Source organism: Camelus bactrianus, chromosome 6 (genome assembly GCF_048773025.1).
Source record: "Camelus bactrianus isolate YW-2024 breed Bactrian camel chromosome 6, ASM4877302v1, whole genome shotgun sequence".
In the NCBI taxonomy this organism is placed as follows: Eukaryota; Metazoa; Chordata; class Mammalia; order Artiodactyla; family Camelidae; genus Camelus; species Camelus bactrianus.
The window spans coordinates 66779236-66797880 of NC_133544.1; the positions used below are offsets into that span (position 1 = coordinate 66779236).

An 18645-nucleotide genomic window follows, 5' to 3' on the forward strand; every position below is an offset into this window, starting at 1 on the left:
AATTAAGTTTCAGTTGTTGGGACCAGCTTTATGAATGAAAATACAGAGCCAATTAGGGGGATATAACCTAATCAGAAACAAGGAATCATCAGCCCATGTGCCTGGACTTCCATTACACTTGTCACTCCTCAAGGACCAGAGAATTTTAACTAGGTAGACATCTACTCTCATCCAGGGAAGAGACAATTCTTAATAGGGATTAAATAATCAACACCATCTAATTTAATCCTATGGAAAGCAGAGAGGGGAAATGGGAACAGTAATTGATACAGAAGGGAGAGAGAAGAATCAGAAGCTTGGGCTGCTGCCTACAGCAGGATCTTAAGAGGAGAGGACACTGAAGCACGTAGCAAGATAGCAAGAATCCAGCTTTACTTTAGTTCCAGGCTTCGAATCTGCAGATACGAGGAGTCAAGCAGGAAGCATAGCCATATCTTTACAATGGGATGACCCTGTACTGCTGAAAATACAGCGAATCCCCTGAAAGGCAAATTTCCATACATACACTGAGGAAAAAGAAAACAAAACAAAAAAAACCTCCCCAAACCAAGGACAATGAGTTGCTTGTGTTTAGGATTCTGCAAACCATGTTGCCCATTCACTGATATGGGTAATCCAAAATTGCCGCAGGGAAAGTCAATCAGCATTTGCATCAAGAGGTTGTGCAGAGTGGACTGACCTTTCAGTCTGGGCACTTGGGGCCATGTCCGTTCCAGGCTCATCTCCACTCACAAGGCCTGGTCATGTTACAGTTCAGCAAAATGTCGGCTATCCAGACCATGGAAGAATCACAGCGTATTGTCTCTTTGAACTTTTCAACTATAAAATGAATGTGGGTGCTATTATTTTCAAGATTAGGAAAAATAACTCATCTGTGCTTATGGTCTGCGTTGTGGGCTGAATTGTGTCCCCTCCAAATTCACATGTTGATGTCCCAACCCCCAGTAACTCAGAATGTAACCATATTTGGAAATAAGGTCTTTAAAGAGGTAATTGAAATAAAATAAGCCATTAGGCTGGGCTCCCAATCCAGTATAACTGGTGTCCTCACAAGAAGAGAAAGAGACCAAGGGTATGTGTGCACAGAGGTGACCCCATGATAAGAAAAATACCATGTGACATCACTCATATGTGGAATCATAAAAAAAAAAAAAAAGGACACAAATAAACTTACTTACAAAACAGAAACAGATACACAGACATAGAAAACTTATGGTTACCAGAGGGGAAAGGAGGTGGGAAGGGATAAATTGGGAGCTCGAGATTTGCAGATACTGACTACTATATATAAAATAGATAAACAACAAGTTTCTCTGTATAGCACAGAGAATTATATTCAATATCTTGTAGTAACCTATAATGAAAACGACCATATTATGTGTATGTATGACTGAAACATTATGCTATACACCAGAAATTGATACAACATTGTAAACTGACTATAGTCCAATAAAAAAAAAGAGGCAATAAAAGAAGGGTGATTTGCAAGCTAACGAGAGAGGCCTCAGGAGAAACCAACACTCCTCACACATGGGCTTGGACTCCAGCTTCCGGAACTGTGAGAAAATAAATTTCTGTTGTTTAAACCCCCTCCTACCCCCGCAAAAAATAAATAAAATACGCAATGACATTTGGAGTAGCTAGTGTGACTAACATCCATGTTGCACACTGTTTGTTGAGACAATATTGATAACTAGTATTTACAGAGGACTTACTATATGTCGGGCACGCTTCTAAACACCTAACATGGATTAACTCGTTTAATCCTCACAACAACCCTTTGAGACACCTACTGTTCTTACTCTCATTTAACCCATGAGGAAACAGGCACAGAAGTTAAAAAACTTCCCCCAAGGGCATACATTTTAATAAGAACATTTTTGTACCATGGAAGTATGGAAAGCTAAATTAAACGTTATAAAAGGCAGCTGAAGTGACTGGTGTCATTGCCACCTTAAAACACAACGGGGCTCCCTCTTGACCCCCAGGGAACATTAAGATGTCTTATTCATCTGCGTTAACTCCCAGTCACCTGTCAGGGCCCGGCAGAGAAGATGGTCAATAAATGTTGACAGGAGACCCTGCTGACTTTACATTTCATGATATCTATATCTCTATGACAATTTAAAGGGCGTTTAAAGCAAAGCACAATTAGAATTCATTTTGATGATCAAATGTATCATTTATTAAGCCTACTAATCTGTCTGCCTGCCAATCTCTCTCTCACACACACTGTGACAGATGAAACATTGTCTTTTGTGTTGACATTTTCATCCAGGGACCTTGATGTGTATTGTGAGCCTGATTCTACTCATAAATACATTCATGCATTCCAGGCAGTGCATTCACTCAGAACCCGAGGGTTCATCCATGGCCGCAAACTGGCAGGCAGCTCAGGGTCTTGCTGCGGATATGTTTCGCTTGGCCAGCAGTGTTTAAGAATTTTACTTGAATGTGCAGAGCAAGCCCTCCTCTCTTTGCAAATAAAGCCTGATGCAGACGTCTAGTTACCTGCCTGGCCCCCAGTGTGTTTAAAAGTGAGTCCTCCGATCTACAGGTACTTAGGGATTTGGAGCAGATTGAATTTAAGACCTCTGGTACCTGGAGTTTATTATCTCTGGCCAACACTTGAGGTTCACAGGAAACTTTTCAGGCAATGGGGCAACTAAACATCTTTTATTCCGAGTTACTCCCTCCATATACACATAACTAATACTCCTGGAGGAGACTCAGAATCTCTTCACTCCTATTTTCAAGGCATTGCCGAGATATGTTCACTATTGCCATGTTTTCAAAATGGATGGACAAATCCCACTCCTGGGCATACATCCAAAGAAAACTCTAATTTGAAAAGACACATGCATGCCAATGTTCACAGCAGTATTATTTAAAATAGCCAAGACTGGAAGCAACCTAAATGTGCATCGACAGGTGAATGGATAAAGAAGATGTGGTACATACATACAATGGAATACTACTCAGCCATAAAAAAGAATAAAATAATGTCATTTGCAGCAACATGGATGGACCTGGAGATCGTCATTCTAAGTGAAATAAGCCAGGAAGAGAAAGAAAAATACCATATGATATTGTTTATTTGTGGAACCTAAAAAAAAAAAAGGCACAAATGAACTTATTTACAAAACAGAAACAGACTCACAGACAGCGAAAACAAACTTATGGTTACTGGGGGGAAGAAGATAGGAAGGGATAAATTGGGAGTTTGAGATTTGCAGATACTAACTACTATATATAAAACAGATAAACAAGTTTATACTGTATAGCACAGGGAATTATATTCAGTATCTTGTAGCAACCTATAATGAAAAAGACTATGAAAATGAATACAGGTATGTATATGTATGGCCGAAGTATTGTGCTGTACACCAAAAATTGACACAATATTGTAAACTGACTATACTCCAATAAAAAAGAATCCAAATTTTTAAAACATGGATGAACTAAAATCCAGGGAAGGGCAGACAATCCTCTAAGTATTTGGTGATGGAAACGTCACCAAATAAAGCAAATGCTTTCACTCTGAGTCTACCCACTTGACTGGTACGTTCTGTTATGTTTTTCATCTTAAAATCCCTCTTGCAAAGAAATGAGATTTGCTCAAGACATCACTACGGTTTATTCTTGGATTTCTTTTTTCTTGCCAGCATGGACAGAAGAGAGGCTGACTAGGGGTGAACTACTGCTCTAGTTCAGAACAACAGCTGTGTGTCCCGGGTGATAGAGATGAAGGGGCTTGTGAGGGGCTCACACTCTGCCAGAATTTGCTGCCCTATTTTGATTTGACCTCTTGGATCCAGCTTTTGGTTCAATGCAAAGTTGTGGCCAACTGGATCCCTCTTTCTGCCCCAGTGTTATTTACAGTCTGGACCTGGTCCACGGCATAGAGTGCAGCAGTCCCAATCAATACTTCTTACGCTGTGGACATTTATGTGCCATTGATGGAGAACTTTCCATTTCTTCCTGTAGTCCCACTGACTTGCTCTCTTTGCCCAGGCCCATTAGAGAATTCAACTGTGAAATCATCAGAGAGTGAATGCCAGGCATTCACTGGTGTGTTTGAGAAGCACGAACCTTCCAGTAAGAGCCTTTCCTATTTGCTCCACTGGGCGATAGGTGGCTCCCCTTAGTATTCCCCCCTCCCTTTTTTTTTTTTTTTTTTTTCCAGTAGGAATTGTTCTAAGCTGGTTTCAGGGACTTTAAGCATTTCCTTGGGATAACGATGAGCAGCATATCACCAAAGATGATAACTGACAATGGAGTTCTGTTGCTTGAACACCTTTCTACTTCAGGAAGGGGGTGCCTTAGTGCTCACGCTGATGGAGAGTCACCTCATCCTATAAAAATCCCAGACTTTCCTCTTCTAACTGCTGTCTCTGATTCTGAGTTGCTGAGAACAAAGTATTTATGAGAACCGGTCCTGGCTGCAAATAGCTATCCTCCCAATGCCTGAAAGGAGGCTGGCTGCTTTCTCCCACGAAGCTCAAGGATTCTTCTCCTCCGATCAGAGGTCATAAGTAGATAAAGATGTAGTCTCTGTGCCACCCCCACCCCACTCAGACTTCCATGCCCTGAGGCCTCTCTGCTTCCTCAGTACCAAGGAACCAGAACCAGCATGGTGCTCACCCAGGCTTGCCCTTCTCAGGAATGCTCCTTAGTGCTCTCGTGTTTCACCAATTCCTATCCCTTCAGAAACTGGCTCTGCTCAGCTGTTGATGATGCTAACCATTAATGGTACCCGCTGAGCTAACAATTTTGCATTTCCGCATTTTCACAGATGGGATATCTTGAGTTGATGCCTTATCCCAGAGGCAGACCAAGGAGAAGGATGGCCTCATGCACCTGGGTCACACTGACACAGTCACCAACTCAGATTTTCATTCTTACACTTTCCTGCAAGCCGTGTTGCCTTGCTCATCACACTGGTCGGTTCCTATGGCATAAAACTGCACATCCATGAAACTCAGCAGCCTGTAAGATTCTGCACAGGCGGCAGCAGCTCTGTCTCCAGAGCTCTCTCCTGCCTCCTTGGCACCGGGAAAAGTAAGCAGCAGTGAGCAGCTGTCACCCCAGAGGGGATGGCTCATGTCGAGTGAAATTTCTGAATCTCTTTGTGATCTGGTTTTAGGATATAATGTTTGCTGTCTTTCTTGAGCACTGAATCCAATAAAATAAGATCTCCTTGAGTAGACAGGCCTGGGTTTGGGGTGGAGAGACCTGAAATTAATGAGGAGTTGACTGGCTAAGGAGAGGGAGGGTGAAAGAAAAAGAAAACACAAACAGGAAAACAAGGCCTCGTGCCTCAGTCTCTCCTGCTTGTAAGGCCTTGTCCCACCTAACAGGACAAAAGCCCAGAGGATTCCTGTAGAGTTAGCAATATGCTCTGAGCTGGAGGAGGGAAGAAATGTATGTGAGGAGAGGAGGCATGGCTCTTCTATGTTGGCATAATGCATCGTCAGTCTCGGAGCTGATCTGAACTTCGTTTTCAGACAATCAGGAATCAGAAATGACATCAGGAGGGGAAAAAACCAAACTCGGCACCTCGCCAGGCCCATTCCTTCAGCAGGATGAGGATGAAGGTGCCAGCACTTTTTCTTCCCTTGCTCTGAGTCGAAGAGGTGCTATGATGGCAAAACTCACTGAAGCAAAGGAAGCTGCAGTGGCTGGATATGTCTTTGTCCCGAAAATACCCCACCGGCTTGCAAACAAGAAGATGGCTGAGAGGACGCCAGCCTGAAGCCGGAGGACCCGACGTGGCTCCCTGGGGAGAAGTGGTACTCTGCCGGCTCAGCATTGGCTGAGATCCCACCGCAGAAGCATCTGCTTCCTCCAGGGGCAGCCAAAAGGAACTTTTCAAAGGCCCTGACTCTCCACACAGATGTGAATGAAGCAGCAAAATCCCTGGGAGGAGAAGCAGGGTTAGCTTTAGAGGAAAGCTGGTCCCAGAGGGGGAGAGGAGGGGTTAAGAAAAGAAGCAGGAGGGAGGACACGGGAGGGATAGCTTTGAAAGGAAGAGATGTGGGAATCAATAAGAAAAGGTTGTCCAATGGGAAATAAGGAGCATTGGTCATTTTCTAAGAAGACAAAAAAGAACTCTGAATGTTCCGTTTGGTGGCTGGAATCCTGGGGGACTACCCGGGCTTCTGAAGGCTCTTGCAGCAAATGACTTGCCTTCTCAAACAAGTCTTTTAGTCAAATAGATGCAGAGAAGCTGGCGTTTGCTTTAGTCAAGTCATTTCCCAAATACACCGGGACTGGACCAACATTGGAGACCGTCTAACGACTCTGGGATGAAGGGGAGGACCTGTGGCAGAGAGCATATTGGAGGAAGGGGAAAATGTGCTTTTCAACAAGATTTAGTCACAAGCAGGGTTGACTTCCTCATGCAGGAGAACAAGAACACAAGTATACCACCACACGAAGCACACCCTCTTCTCTTAGTGTATTGTTGGCATTGCTGTTTCCTCTCATGACACTTCCGTGAAGCTGTTAGAGCACTTTCTACCTCTTCATACAGTGGGGGAAACCTTCATTTTCTTTAGGGACTCATTCAAGGTCACAGTGAGCGACGGCTGGAAATAAGAATTCCTGCCTCTAAGTTCAATTTTTTTTACTACCTCATTCCCCCTCTACTGGATAAATCTTGTATTAAGGGTAGCTTAAAGACAGAGCTAATAAAGAAGGGTTTATATGGATGTGGGATTGTGGGAAATGAGCCAGAGTATTGGTTTCTGAAGACACAGGACTTCCTGGACCCACACAAGAGATTGGTGAGAATCATGAAGGAGGATGGAAGTCAATTAGAAAATGATGGAGCCAGTCGCTTCTAAAATAAACATTAAATAGTAAGGTAAAGAGTCAAATGATGAGACAATAAAATCCTTCCTGGGAAGCAGTGAAAACAGCTGATCACAAAACAAGCAGAAGAGGCAAATAAACATGCAGACAAATAAACCCAATAAGATCTATTTAAATACAAATTCTTAAAAATAATTATCAGAGTATTGTGCCTTCAAAATAAATTCCGCCCACTCTTTCTTTTTCAACATTTTCCCCTTTGGATCAACCCTAATGAACCCAAGAAATAGATTTGTTTTTTCTCTAAATCAATGGTGAAAAAGTATAAAGAATTGTTTAAATAAACGTGTTTCACTGAAGTGTCCTCATTCTGCTTAACGATCGTATCAGCATCAGAAAAAAATATGCAGACACCAGACACGCCTTATTCAACTGCAGACCTGTTCTTGGTCTCACTGCTCTTACACTGGCTACAATACATTCCAAATGTTTCCAAGCTCACAGTCACCATCACCTCATTCCCAGGAGCTTGGCAGCTTACAGTCCCTCAGGACAATCCTCGTCATGGGCAATCAGTACCTCCGAGACAGAAGCTCCCTCCCACCGACCCCCCCGACCCCACCCCAGTGCTGATGTGACCTTTCTGATGCAGTTAATTTCTGTGAGAAGGACCTGGCTTCCTTCTCACATCCACCATAGGCATTTCCCTGGAAAGGAGGGGTATTAGGTGTCCAGCTACTCTGATAAAGTTCCTTAATAAGATCAGCTCTCTGAAGCCAAAGGAAAAGAGACCAAGAAAATGGGAAGTGATATGGGGAGATGCAGAGTGTGAGAATATTCTGAGTTTTGCCATTTGAACCATCAAACCTAATTCTGCAGGAGAGCTCAGCCCTGCTCTCCAACAACAGACACCTGGTGCTGGGTCTGCATTCTAGCACTCCCTCCGTCACCACTCACTGTCACCCAAGCCAATGTACTGCTGAAGGAAGAAGTCATTCGCGCCCACCCCCTCCCCCTGTCTCCCCAAAGGAAAGCTACCAAAAGCACGCAAGACATTGGCATCAGGGCGCTGTTATGTAAATTGACTCAGCGGAGGCGAGAGGCAAGCAGGAATCCATAAACCACCCGGGGAAAGTTCACTGTCACCCCAACCTGGGATGATGTGCTCTGGACAGACATGAGCTCAGGTCAGTGCCACAGCTCAAATTCAGGGATTTGTCCTAGTCATCCTGTAGGAAGGAGCCCAAGACCACAGGAGTAGTCTTGATTCTTGGTCCAAGTGCCTTCTCTTGTCCCTTGAGAGCTGCAAATTTAGACGAAGGAGGACAATCTTCTACAAGAAGGGCTAAATCAGGCATCTATGACCAATCTTTAATTGAAACTAATTGAAACGAATGTCTATCTCACGTTGAGATCTGTTTCAGTTAACTTTGTGGTGGGGAAGGGGTTGGCAAGGAGAAGGCTGTGGTATTTTAAAAACAATAAGCTGAGGCTTGGAGGTTTTTCTTTCTCTCATTTTTAATGGATGCTGTAGTCCCAGAGGAGAAAAATCAGGGGGAGAAACCATCTTCTTCTTGGCACGCTCAGAGCGTGATGCAGTGCCAGCCACCCCACCAGCCGTCTGGAGATAGAGTAATTGTCACTCTTCTCACTGTAACTTCTTGCTTTCAGATCAGCGGCTGGCAGGGTTATCTGCTTCTGAGCAGCTTCAGAGCCACGTCAGTGACACTGGCTACGTCAGCAAGAGCAATCGGAAGGGAGGATGATGCCGCTGCCAGCAGCAGTGGGAGGAAAAATTGTAGCCTTAAAGAAAATTCTTAGGTCTATCTGTCTAGCTGACTCGTTGACTTAGATGACTGCTGGAGACTTCAGAAGGCCAGGAGAGAACAGGCAGTTTTAAACAGCCATTTTAAAGTTTGGGATACAGGAGCATTTAGTTAACAAGCTGCGCTTACACTTCCAAACCCCTTGTGTGGGACCTGCCCCTGACTCAGGAGAGGGTGGGCTTCAAAGGTATCAGAGGATGCAACCAGGATGAACACCCCACCTAGCAAGTGCCGAAAGCCTCAGTACACATGCCCACAGTAGTTACTGCAGTAATTCTGGTCCATTTCAGGTCATCGAGAGTTCCAGCTGCTTTCATTTTTGTCACTAGCATGATAAACAGGGCAGCATAACTACCAACAATTTGACAAGGATCCTCGACACAATGCTAGCCTATGGTCTATTTTTAAAAAGTAGGTTTAAAAGCCTCTGGTCTGGAGTGGCAATCCTCTAAGGTTCAAGGTTACAAAGACAGGATTCTATTCCATTGTCAAAAATCAACCACCTTCTGGTCCAGGACAGTGTTACGATGAAGAGGAATTGCATGACTAACATATGGCCAAAATGCTTTAAAAGATTTTGTTTGGGGAAAAAAAAGAAACTCTAAGGTAGAGATAAGTGGGGGAGTTCAAACTGAAATACATCTTCGAACCCAGTCATATTCAAAGGTAAAAAATTTCCACTAAGAGCACAGCCCTGTGATTCTTGACTTCCTTAAAAGCAGCAAGATAGAGTCAAAATTTTGTTCAGATCAAAAACTTACATCGATTAGATTTGAAGAAATAATTTTGTCTAACGCATGGATACAGAGGGAGAGGATCAGCTCCGAAAGCGGCAGTTCTCATCTCGGTGTATTCTTAAGACTATGACCTCTGGACTAATGCTCAATGCTAGGCTCTAGTGGGGATTTAACTTAACAGTATATGACAACAATTATCAGTAACCTGCTGGGCAACCGTGGCCAAGTCACCTGATTTCCCATGCCTCAATTTCACCACCTATTTTCTCCCCAATAAGCCAAAGATGAAGTTAAGCTGCTTCACAGGGTTACTGAGGAATATATTTAAAAAATGCCTAAGGTGATTACTAGAAGGAAAAGAATCAATGCCACATTTGGAGTCACTCGCCCCTACGGTTACTTCCAGCTCTCCCTGGAAGCCATGGAACTGACAGACAGTACCACTGCAACAGAGGTTCTTCACCTTGATTCACACAGGGGACCAGGAGTGGGCTTTAAAATGAGCCCATGGGCTCTGATTTAGGGGCAGGACACCGATGACACAGTTTAAGAAGCACTGCTCTACAGCAAGCCTTGGTTACAGGTGCCTCCAAAACCTGTTACCACTGTGTGATGGAGAGGAAATGTCAGCCAAGGTGGTCACAGAAGCCAAGAGAAACACGTAGGATGGGGATCTCAGGACAACCACCAGAACTTCACCTTGACCCCCTGGGTCATCCGTCCAACAATGAGCCTATCAGTCAGAATGGAATTTCTTCAATCAACAGTGCCTAGAAGATCATTAATAAAAGGCAGAAGAAATGACTGACTGGGGAAGGCGCAAGGTAGGAAGTACCAGAGCTGCCACCCACCTAATAACAAGAACACCTGTTGGAAGGAAAGCTTAAGGATTTCACAGGGCTTTGGGGGGAACAGGCAGATTTACAACAAAAGGGCTTTAATGAGTCATAAGTGTGGAACTGTCCCGTGTGTATTGTGAGAGATGAGGACCAGGATGAAGAGATGGATAATTTGGTAGTATCAGAAGGTAGTATCATAAGGGTAGTGGGTCCCCACAGAGACCCAAGTCCCAGCCCTGACAGAGGAACCAAGTTTGAAAGAGAAACTGATTGTAAGGAAGCACTTCAAGTAGAGGGATATGGTGCAAAAGATGGACAAAAGCTAAGTTGTGAGCTCCAGAGACCAGGTTTGAAGGTGGCACTTGAAGAGGAGAGACAAGAGAGAAAGAATTCCAAATCCCGTGAGCTAGGCAGCGCATATAAAATGATCTAACACTTAAAGAGCAATTTACAGTTTACAAACATTATGACATTCACTATTTCATTTAGTCCTTATCAATCCTGAAACGCTGGTTGGATTTTCTTCAGTTTACACATAAGGAAACTGAGGCTAGGAAGGGCGGACTATGCGACTGGCTCAAGGTCACCTGGCGGAAATCAGAGCTGGGACGCACCCCAGTGCCTCCCCCTACCCCTTCTGGTGGTCGTCCGCTTTGAAAACCTTTATCTTAACTCCTAAGGGGCAAGGTGGTTGTGGCTACAACAGACTCCACCCCCCCCCCCCATCCCCGCCGCTTCCCCTAAAATCTGGGGCGGAGCAGCGCCCTCCGGTGCCAGGGAGGGGACCCGAGTGACGCGGAGCCAGAGACCGGGGTTTCCCTGTCCTGCGAGGCTCGGGAAAGCGGGCAGCAGAAGCCACTGCTCTTAGACTCAGGGCAGTGAAGTAAAGCTCTAGCAGCAGCTGCCAGCTTGGGGGCTTAATGTTCGAGGGGCAGCGCTGGGTGAATTCTCTTCCAAGCAATCCCAGGACTGGGACCCAACGCCTGCGCCCGCTTCTCGGACCCGGTTCCCCACGCTAGCCCCTGCCCGGCTGGTTCCTGCTGGCGGTTTCCCAGTGCGTGGAGGAGGAGGCAGGGAGCTGGGGTGGAGTGTTGGGGTGAAACAGCGGGCCGACTCGGAGGCGAAATCTTTCACTTCTGATCCTCCGGGTCAGAACAACCACGAGCAAACCCTGGCTGGAAGTTTGGGCATCAAAGGTTTCAGATCAAGTAGCAAGTTGCCCCGAGTGCGGTAGAGGTGGATATGGAGGTATAGGGTGGGGGTGGAGGTAGGGGAAGAAGGGACAGGCAAGAGAAGGTGCCCCTTCCCACGCAGCCCCCTCGTGGCTCCGCGGGTGGGTGGCCGGTGCGCCCCTGCAGCCCGAGGGTGCGGAGAACGCGCCGGGCACCGGGCATCCAGCACCGCGCATCGGGCACCGAGGCGCAGCGCAGCCCCTCCTCGCCTGGCTCCGCGCTCCTCCCCACTTGCCCGCCGCCTCGCCCCCGCCTTGGAGACTCACAGTCCGCAGAAACTGGATCTCGTCCTCGCCTCCTTCTCCCCCTTCGGCCATGGCTCCCGAGGCGTCGGCGGTGCCCCAGCCTCCGGCGCCTCTGCCTCCCCCGGCAGCCGCTCGGCGTGCGCCCGCTGCTGCTGCGCTCTTTCTCCTGCTCCTCCTCCTCCTCCTCTTCCTCCTCCTCCTCTGGCTCCTGGCTCAGCTTCGGATGCGCCGAGCTAATCCCCGACCATAGGGAGCTGGGCTACCACTCCACTGCACTGCAGAGCGCCAACGCCAACCAAGCAGCCCGCCTACCCTCTCGCCTCTCGCCCCAGCCAAGTGCGCGGCGGCCACGGGGCCCGCGGAGAGCGCAGCGCCCGGCGCACGGAGAGGGCGGGGGCGGCGCGGAGACCCGGGCGGGGGCCTTGGAGCCTCCCACCGCACCGCACCGCGCCGCGCCGTGCCGCAAGCTCAGCGGAGAAGCGCGCCCCGCGGCGACAAGAGGGTGCCCCTACCCCGCTCCTATTCGCAAACAAAGGCCAACTGGAGCACCAATCCTCTCTCTTTGCCCACTTTGTCTGGATAGCCCTTTCTGCACCTTAAGAGAGCCCCTTCCCCTCTTGAAAATCCAATCAGTATGTTTTACTAAACCCTTTGATTGTACATTGTTGCTGAAATGAGTAACCTCTCTGGACCTCGGGAAGCTTCCCCATTTCATCCACAATTCAGAGGTCAGGTGGCATCAGAACCCTTTCTCTCTGCCTACCCCTTATCTTCTAAACTTATTCTGCATTTTAGGTTGCCAGCCCTGTGAACTCCAAAACAGAGTATACAGTGAGATCCCTTCCAGGTCCTGGGACCGCTGACATCCCACCCAGCCTTAGGTCACTTTCTGGAACTGAAGGGCTGTCAGGTTGGTCCTTGCTAAAGCTGAGCATACAGGTCGCCCCCTTCTTTCTGCTGGCCAAGAAGTTCCAGGGCAAGAGAAGCTTTCAAGAAAGGGGACAGTAGGACAAGATGTACACCTAGGCTGAAGAGTAACCTAGAAGGTATATGGGTGACAGTTCTGGGCTAATGGTGGCAGAGGACACTGGAAATCCCAACCAATTTCTTGGCTTCCTTGTGGGTGACCTCTCTCTTGGTTCTACCTTATTAAGGCCTCTTTCCTGGGCTCCAGTCCCACATTTTCTACTAGACATCAGAGATGCTAAGAAAAATAATGTGCTTTTTTCCCCTTATGTTTTACCCAAACTGCTTCCTTCCAGAGGCTGCACCTTGGCCCTAGTGCCTCTTCTGAAGTCTATCTAGAATAAATCAAACCAACTGCACACTGTGACCCTTCACATATTGGAGTGCACCTGCTATGCTCACCTCTGTGACCACCACCCACTTGCCCCTTCTCCTGCCTAAGGATTCCTCTTCCCCTCACTGTCCCCTGTAGCACAGTTTCCAAGGCCTACGTCATTTCTGATGACCTTATTACAAGCATTCCATTTTGTCTTCTTCCTCCTAAATTGTAGTGCTCTCCTCCCTTGTTTTGGACAGTCTGTCCATGCAGCCTAATATTGGGTTGGCTTTGGAGCAGCACCAATGACACCTTATGTCTGCATTTAACTAGAATCTGTACAGTTTTGTTTTTTTTCTCCCTGCATGAGCCACTAAAGTCAAGACTTCCTCACTTCGGTTATGCCCAAGTCCTTAAGTATCAGCTTTAAAAAAAATATTTCTTATAGAGTCATAGACATAGAATACAGATTTGTGGTTGCCAAGGGGGTGGGGTGTGGGAAGAGATAGACTGGGATTTCAAAATTGTAGAATAGATAAACAAGATTATACTGTATAGCACAGGGAAACATATACAAGATCTTATGGTAGCTCACAGAGAAAGGAATGTGACAATGTATATATGTTCATGTATAACTGAAAAATTGTGCTCTACACTGGAATTTGACACAACATTGTAAAATGATTATAAATCAATAAAAATGTTAAAAAATATTTCTTCCTATTATAATTCATTCTATTTATTTCTGTCAAAATATGATCCTTTAAGACATTTTAAAATCTAGATTACACTATCCAAAGTGCTAATTATCTCTAAATTATGATATGCATATCTTTTCCATACCACTGGATACCTTCTTGGGTCAATGATTATTTACTAGGTAAAGAATCTGCCTAAATATATTATTTTGCAGCCCCAAATTTTTGCCGTTCATGAGGAGACTACAAATGCCTTTTTCACACACTTGACTGAAATCAAGATACATGAGATGGGACACCACCTGCTTTATGGCTCAAATGACTCACCACAAAAAGGGGTAGGAAAGGAGTGCTGTAACACCGAGAGTGCACTCTCTTGGATTCCTGGTGGTCCTTGCTTTCCTTTAGGGTACATGTGCAAAAGTGAGCTGTTCAATTATGTGAAAAGCTCTTCCATTCTCTAAGATATCCCCAGTATTCACCAATAACGATGCTGTAGTCAGGTGATCAAATTATTTCACCACTTTAGGATTTAATTCAGCCAGATCTGCAGATGTATCATTGAATATGACAGCTGAAGTCTTTGTCCTCGGGGTAATTGAAAGAAAGAGTATAAAGAAAACAAACTAGTATAGAGATAGATGGATGGACAGACAGACAGACAGATTTCAGATATTGGATTTTGATATGGGTTTGGTTAGTCCCCCCATCAAATCTGGGAGGGAATAAACTAAGATTAAGTTACTTGTCTAAGTGTATACATCTGGTAAGTAGCAGAGCTGGCATTCAGACTTGGATTTTCTGACTCCAAGCCTAATGCTTCTCAGTACTTTTTACACTATGCCATCTTGCTTCTAGGACAGCACAGTGGAAACCATCAGATTGAAACACCCCCTCCCCACCCTCCCTATGCCCCCACATATCGGGTGTGCTCTCCCACACCCTGTATTTTAAATTGAGTCTCTCTCCAAGCCAGTCATTCCTCGTAGAGAGCTAGAGGACTTGGCCCTGAGGTCTTCGAGGCTGTAGCAGCCACTACAGTCTCATTGGAAAAAGCCCAGCCTCCCAGGTTTCTAAACCCCTGGAGAAAGCCCCCAGCCATTACTAAAATTTCAGTGATGTGCCCGCAAAGCAATAATATACTTTTGGGATGCTCATGTCGTTCAAAATCAGCCTTGGAAGCCAGCAGCATTTGAATGTGAGACGCTGGACAGCTCATATCACCAGCAGCTGTTTCCAGCACATAATAATAACCTGTGAGACCAAACTAGAAATTTTTAATTTTTATCCTTTCAGCAATTCTGTACCTTTGACACATATTCTTTATAAAAAGCCTGACAAAATCTGATTATTGAAACAAAATTCATGCATTTATTTTTCCCTCTGGCAAATTATCAAATGAGGTTTTGGGCCTGAGGATTTTCTCACATAACAGGGCCTCTCATACGTGTTTTACCAGAAAGATTGATAGAGCTTTAAAACATTAATGAAAAATGGCTATAGTCATATAAATCAGTATCTGTTTTGCTATGCTTTATTACTCTTGGTGGTCAATTGCTCAAGTAGTGTTAATGAGGCCAGGATTGTGGATTCAGTCCCAGCAGGGCCAGTTAGTTTCACTCTATTTGCTGGCCAAAGACCCTGGCCCCTTTGCTCTGGCCAAGAGCCTCATAAATCTTTGCTGATTTAGCCATAGGGAAGATAAGCCCAAGCCTGGTGACTAACTAAGGCCCACCATGCTTGGAAACACAGAAGCTAAGAGGTCACACTTGATAAAGATAGCCTTCACCCATATTATTGGAGGTATATTAAACTCTACACAACATTGACTTTGTCTTCAATATCCATTTCAGCCTCTCCTCCCAACCACAGGAGTCATCCGTTTGCTGAAAATACATTTCTCCAGTTAATCGTGCCTGTGACTTTGGCCTGCGTTGACTCACGTTCCCCCTGAGGAAAGTACAAAAGGCAGTGATGGGTTAAGTGTAGAGGTGAGGGGGCTCTGCTAGCTGGATCTTTTTGGATCCATCACTGTATACGTAAATACTATCCATATATTGACTGGAGGTTTATTTATTTTTCCAGTAGCAAAAAGAAAAAAACACCTTTCTGTGCTTTTTCTTCAAGTGTTTACACTGTGAGGCTCTTTTACTGGTGGTAGGGTAAGAAGGTATTGTCACCAATTAAACTTATGAAATAACTCCTAAAAAGAACACCTGCTTTTGATTTGGTGCTAACAGAAAGGACAGCAGACACACTTACAGAAGTCTTTTTGTTGTTTCTGTTAATGTTAAGAAATGACTATCATTAGTTTCCAAGATCTTTACAGTAAGCTGCAAAGTTGATGAATTCCTTTGGTCCAAAGAATTGGAAGCCATACCAAAAAGCTTTGACTTGAATTCCTTTCCTCATTATCGAGGGAACAGATGCAGGAAAATATCTGTCTTTTTCTGATGGTAGCTTTTTTTATCTCTCTTATAAAAGTCACAGATATCACAACTGATTAACACAGGCAAGCATTCACAGTTCAGGATACCTCCTGCCATTGAACCTGTGGAACTGTCTTTATTTTATTTTTTTTTCTGATACCTTAAGACTGGAAGATTACATAATAAGGTCAAAGTTAATATGCCACTCTGGTGAAAGGCTCCCGAAACTAAACCACTCAAAGAGGGGGCTCTGTCCTGGGAAGTGGGGGGATGTTGACTGGCTCTTAGTGATGGAGGCAAACTGAGCACACCTTCAGGAGCCTGGGAGGCAGATCCTCTCACCCTGTGCCATCCTTTGAGCTGATTCATCTTCAGGGCATCTTCTCCAGCTGGAAGAGTTTGTTAAAGCAATCAATTCAGCCGCAACAGTATTATCGCTCCAGGTCAACCTCTGTTTAACCTCAAACTTGTACTCTCACTACTATATAGCACCAAGCTTACTTTAGGCAGATGAGGGTTTGAATCCTGGGTGAGACTACAATTTAAGGACTGTAGGACCCTGGGCAAGTGATTTAAACTCTCAGAGCCTATTTCATCTTCTGGAAAATGGGGATGAAAATACCTACTTCTCAAGGTTATTTTAAGAGTTAAATGATTTGATGATGAGAAAATGCTTATCAGGCGGTCTTGTAGAAGTGCTCAGAAAAAAATCCTGAGAAATTTCTTGCAAATTCGTCCCTCTCCTCTTTGTATCGGCTTCCAATGCCTGCCCTTCAGGTCTGTTCGTGTGCCTGCCTCTCTTAAAGTTCCATCTCATTTGACTTCTCATGAGACCTTTACTCACAAAAAAAAAAAAAGACACAATGCCTCTGATTTCAAGAAGCAATTTCCTGTCCGAGTAAGCAGAACATTCGGGGTAGATCTTATGCGTTGCGAGTCCATGGTGAACGCCAACACTGCTTTTCTGTGTTTGTTTCCTGCGGAGTTTTGTGCTGAGCTGTATTATGTCCGCATCTTTAATGAGAAATGTATTCTGTTGCTATGACATATTGAAATTCCTGGCTTCCTGTGGAAGGTGGAATCCTCGGTGCCTGTCTCCCTCCGGTTTTGCCTAGGGCTTTATGAGATTGAGATCTAGTGGTTTATGAAACTATGCTTAATCAGGTAAGTCTCATTTACACTGAACTCAGTGCCTTTGATTTCTAATTTCTGCATTTTAATTCTTCCTGCAGTTCAGTGGCACAGATTTATTGAAGCTCTTGCCAGCGACAATTTGCTCTGACCTGCTACAGTTTTCAGAGTTCCTGACGAAATAGGAAAGCACACAGTGGGAAGGAGACGAATGGTGTTTTGCGTAATTTATTTCAGGTGCCAGGATAAGATCCACACTTCAGTAGGTAAAAATGGAGGTAAATGACTTTTACTCTGGTTCTAGGGTCATGTTTCTGTAGCCAACTTCTGGGTTAATCTGTCTCTCCAGCCTGTGCTGGGCAGCTCGTATTTCTAGCATCTTTGAGCTGGTGAAACTTCCTGTAAAATGATTCAAGAAATGTATCAAAGCAAATCTTCTTTCTCTCTACTCTATAAAGATGCACAGTTTTCTGTTGGCATTCAGAACTCCAGGGTTCTGGGATGCGAGCTCTGCTTCTGAAATTTCTTCTCAGTGTCACTGCTGCTGACAAGAATGGCGGCTGGCTCCCAGACTAAGAGTTCGGAGACTGGCAGTGCTGCTGAGTGCCTCCTGCCGCTCTCATCTGAGATCCAAATAAAAGTCAGAGGTTTTAAATGCTACCCACCACATTCAACCTAGAATTGAAGAGGAAATAAGCATTCTAGCCCGGTGGGTCTGTAGACCAGTAAAAATCTAGAGAAAATTTCCAGCGGTACCATGAGGTTGCCAGCTTTTTCCGTTGCTATGAAAGCACATTAAAAACCCAACTGCTAATGCCTATCGTTTTATACAAGAAAGAACATGTTAGCATAACAGTAGAAATGACAAATCTTAGAATCAAAAATAAATAAATTTGACTTTATGACCAGCTCAATACATAATTTCTCTCACTCCACCCCCACCCCCTTCTCTCCTTCCTTTGCTGCACAGGAGATGCAGACATCATCAGAGACCAGCACTGGTTTGGGAATCTCCAATAAAGTCTACCTCCTTATTCTCAGATGAAGAAACTGAGGCTCTCTGAGGTCAGCTGAATTGATGAAAGCTGGGACTAGGCCCAGGTCTCCTGGCTCCTTGTCTAGTATTTATTTTCCCTACTTTCTTTGTAATGGAATTCAGGGTAATGTCCCAGCGGTACAGCCAGATTCTGGAGTATCTTCTTAATCATTAAATAAAATGATTTTGTCTTCTATTAAGTTGTGATGGCAAGTGAATTGACTATGGTCTAATTTCTTAAAAAATCAATAATGCGTGTGCAGGAATTCTCTAGTGGCCAGCTAGAGTACTTGTTCCCCAAGGCATGATTTATTAGTCTTTAAAACCAATAACAACGAAACTAAACAAATAAACAAAACAAACCCAGAAAGTTA

General features: G+C 44.9%; 1 protein-coding gene across 10 annotated transcripts in view; it reads right to left on the reverse strand.

Moving 5' to 3' along the window:
• Positions 1 to 11999, reverse strand: part of RYR3 (ryanodine receptor 3) — a 500053-nt gene extending 488054 nt beyond the window's left edge. For 5 of the 10 annotated variants that reach the window (XM_074365865.1, XM_074365864.1, XM_074365866.1 and 2 more), the window contains exon 1: positions 11717 to 11998. In XM_074365865.1, the coding sequence (XP_074221966.1) occupies positions 11717 to 11767 (51 nt within the window). In that variant the 5' untranslated portion in view covers positions 11768 to 11998. Of the gene's footprint in view, positions 1 to 11716 lie in introns of all 10 variants that reach the window. The other 5 variants (XM_045524185.2, XM_074365868.1, XM_045524186.2 and 2 more) reach the window with 2 other exon arrangements.
• Between the last annotated feature and the right edge of the window lie 6646 nt (positions 12000 to 18645).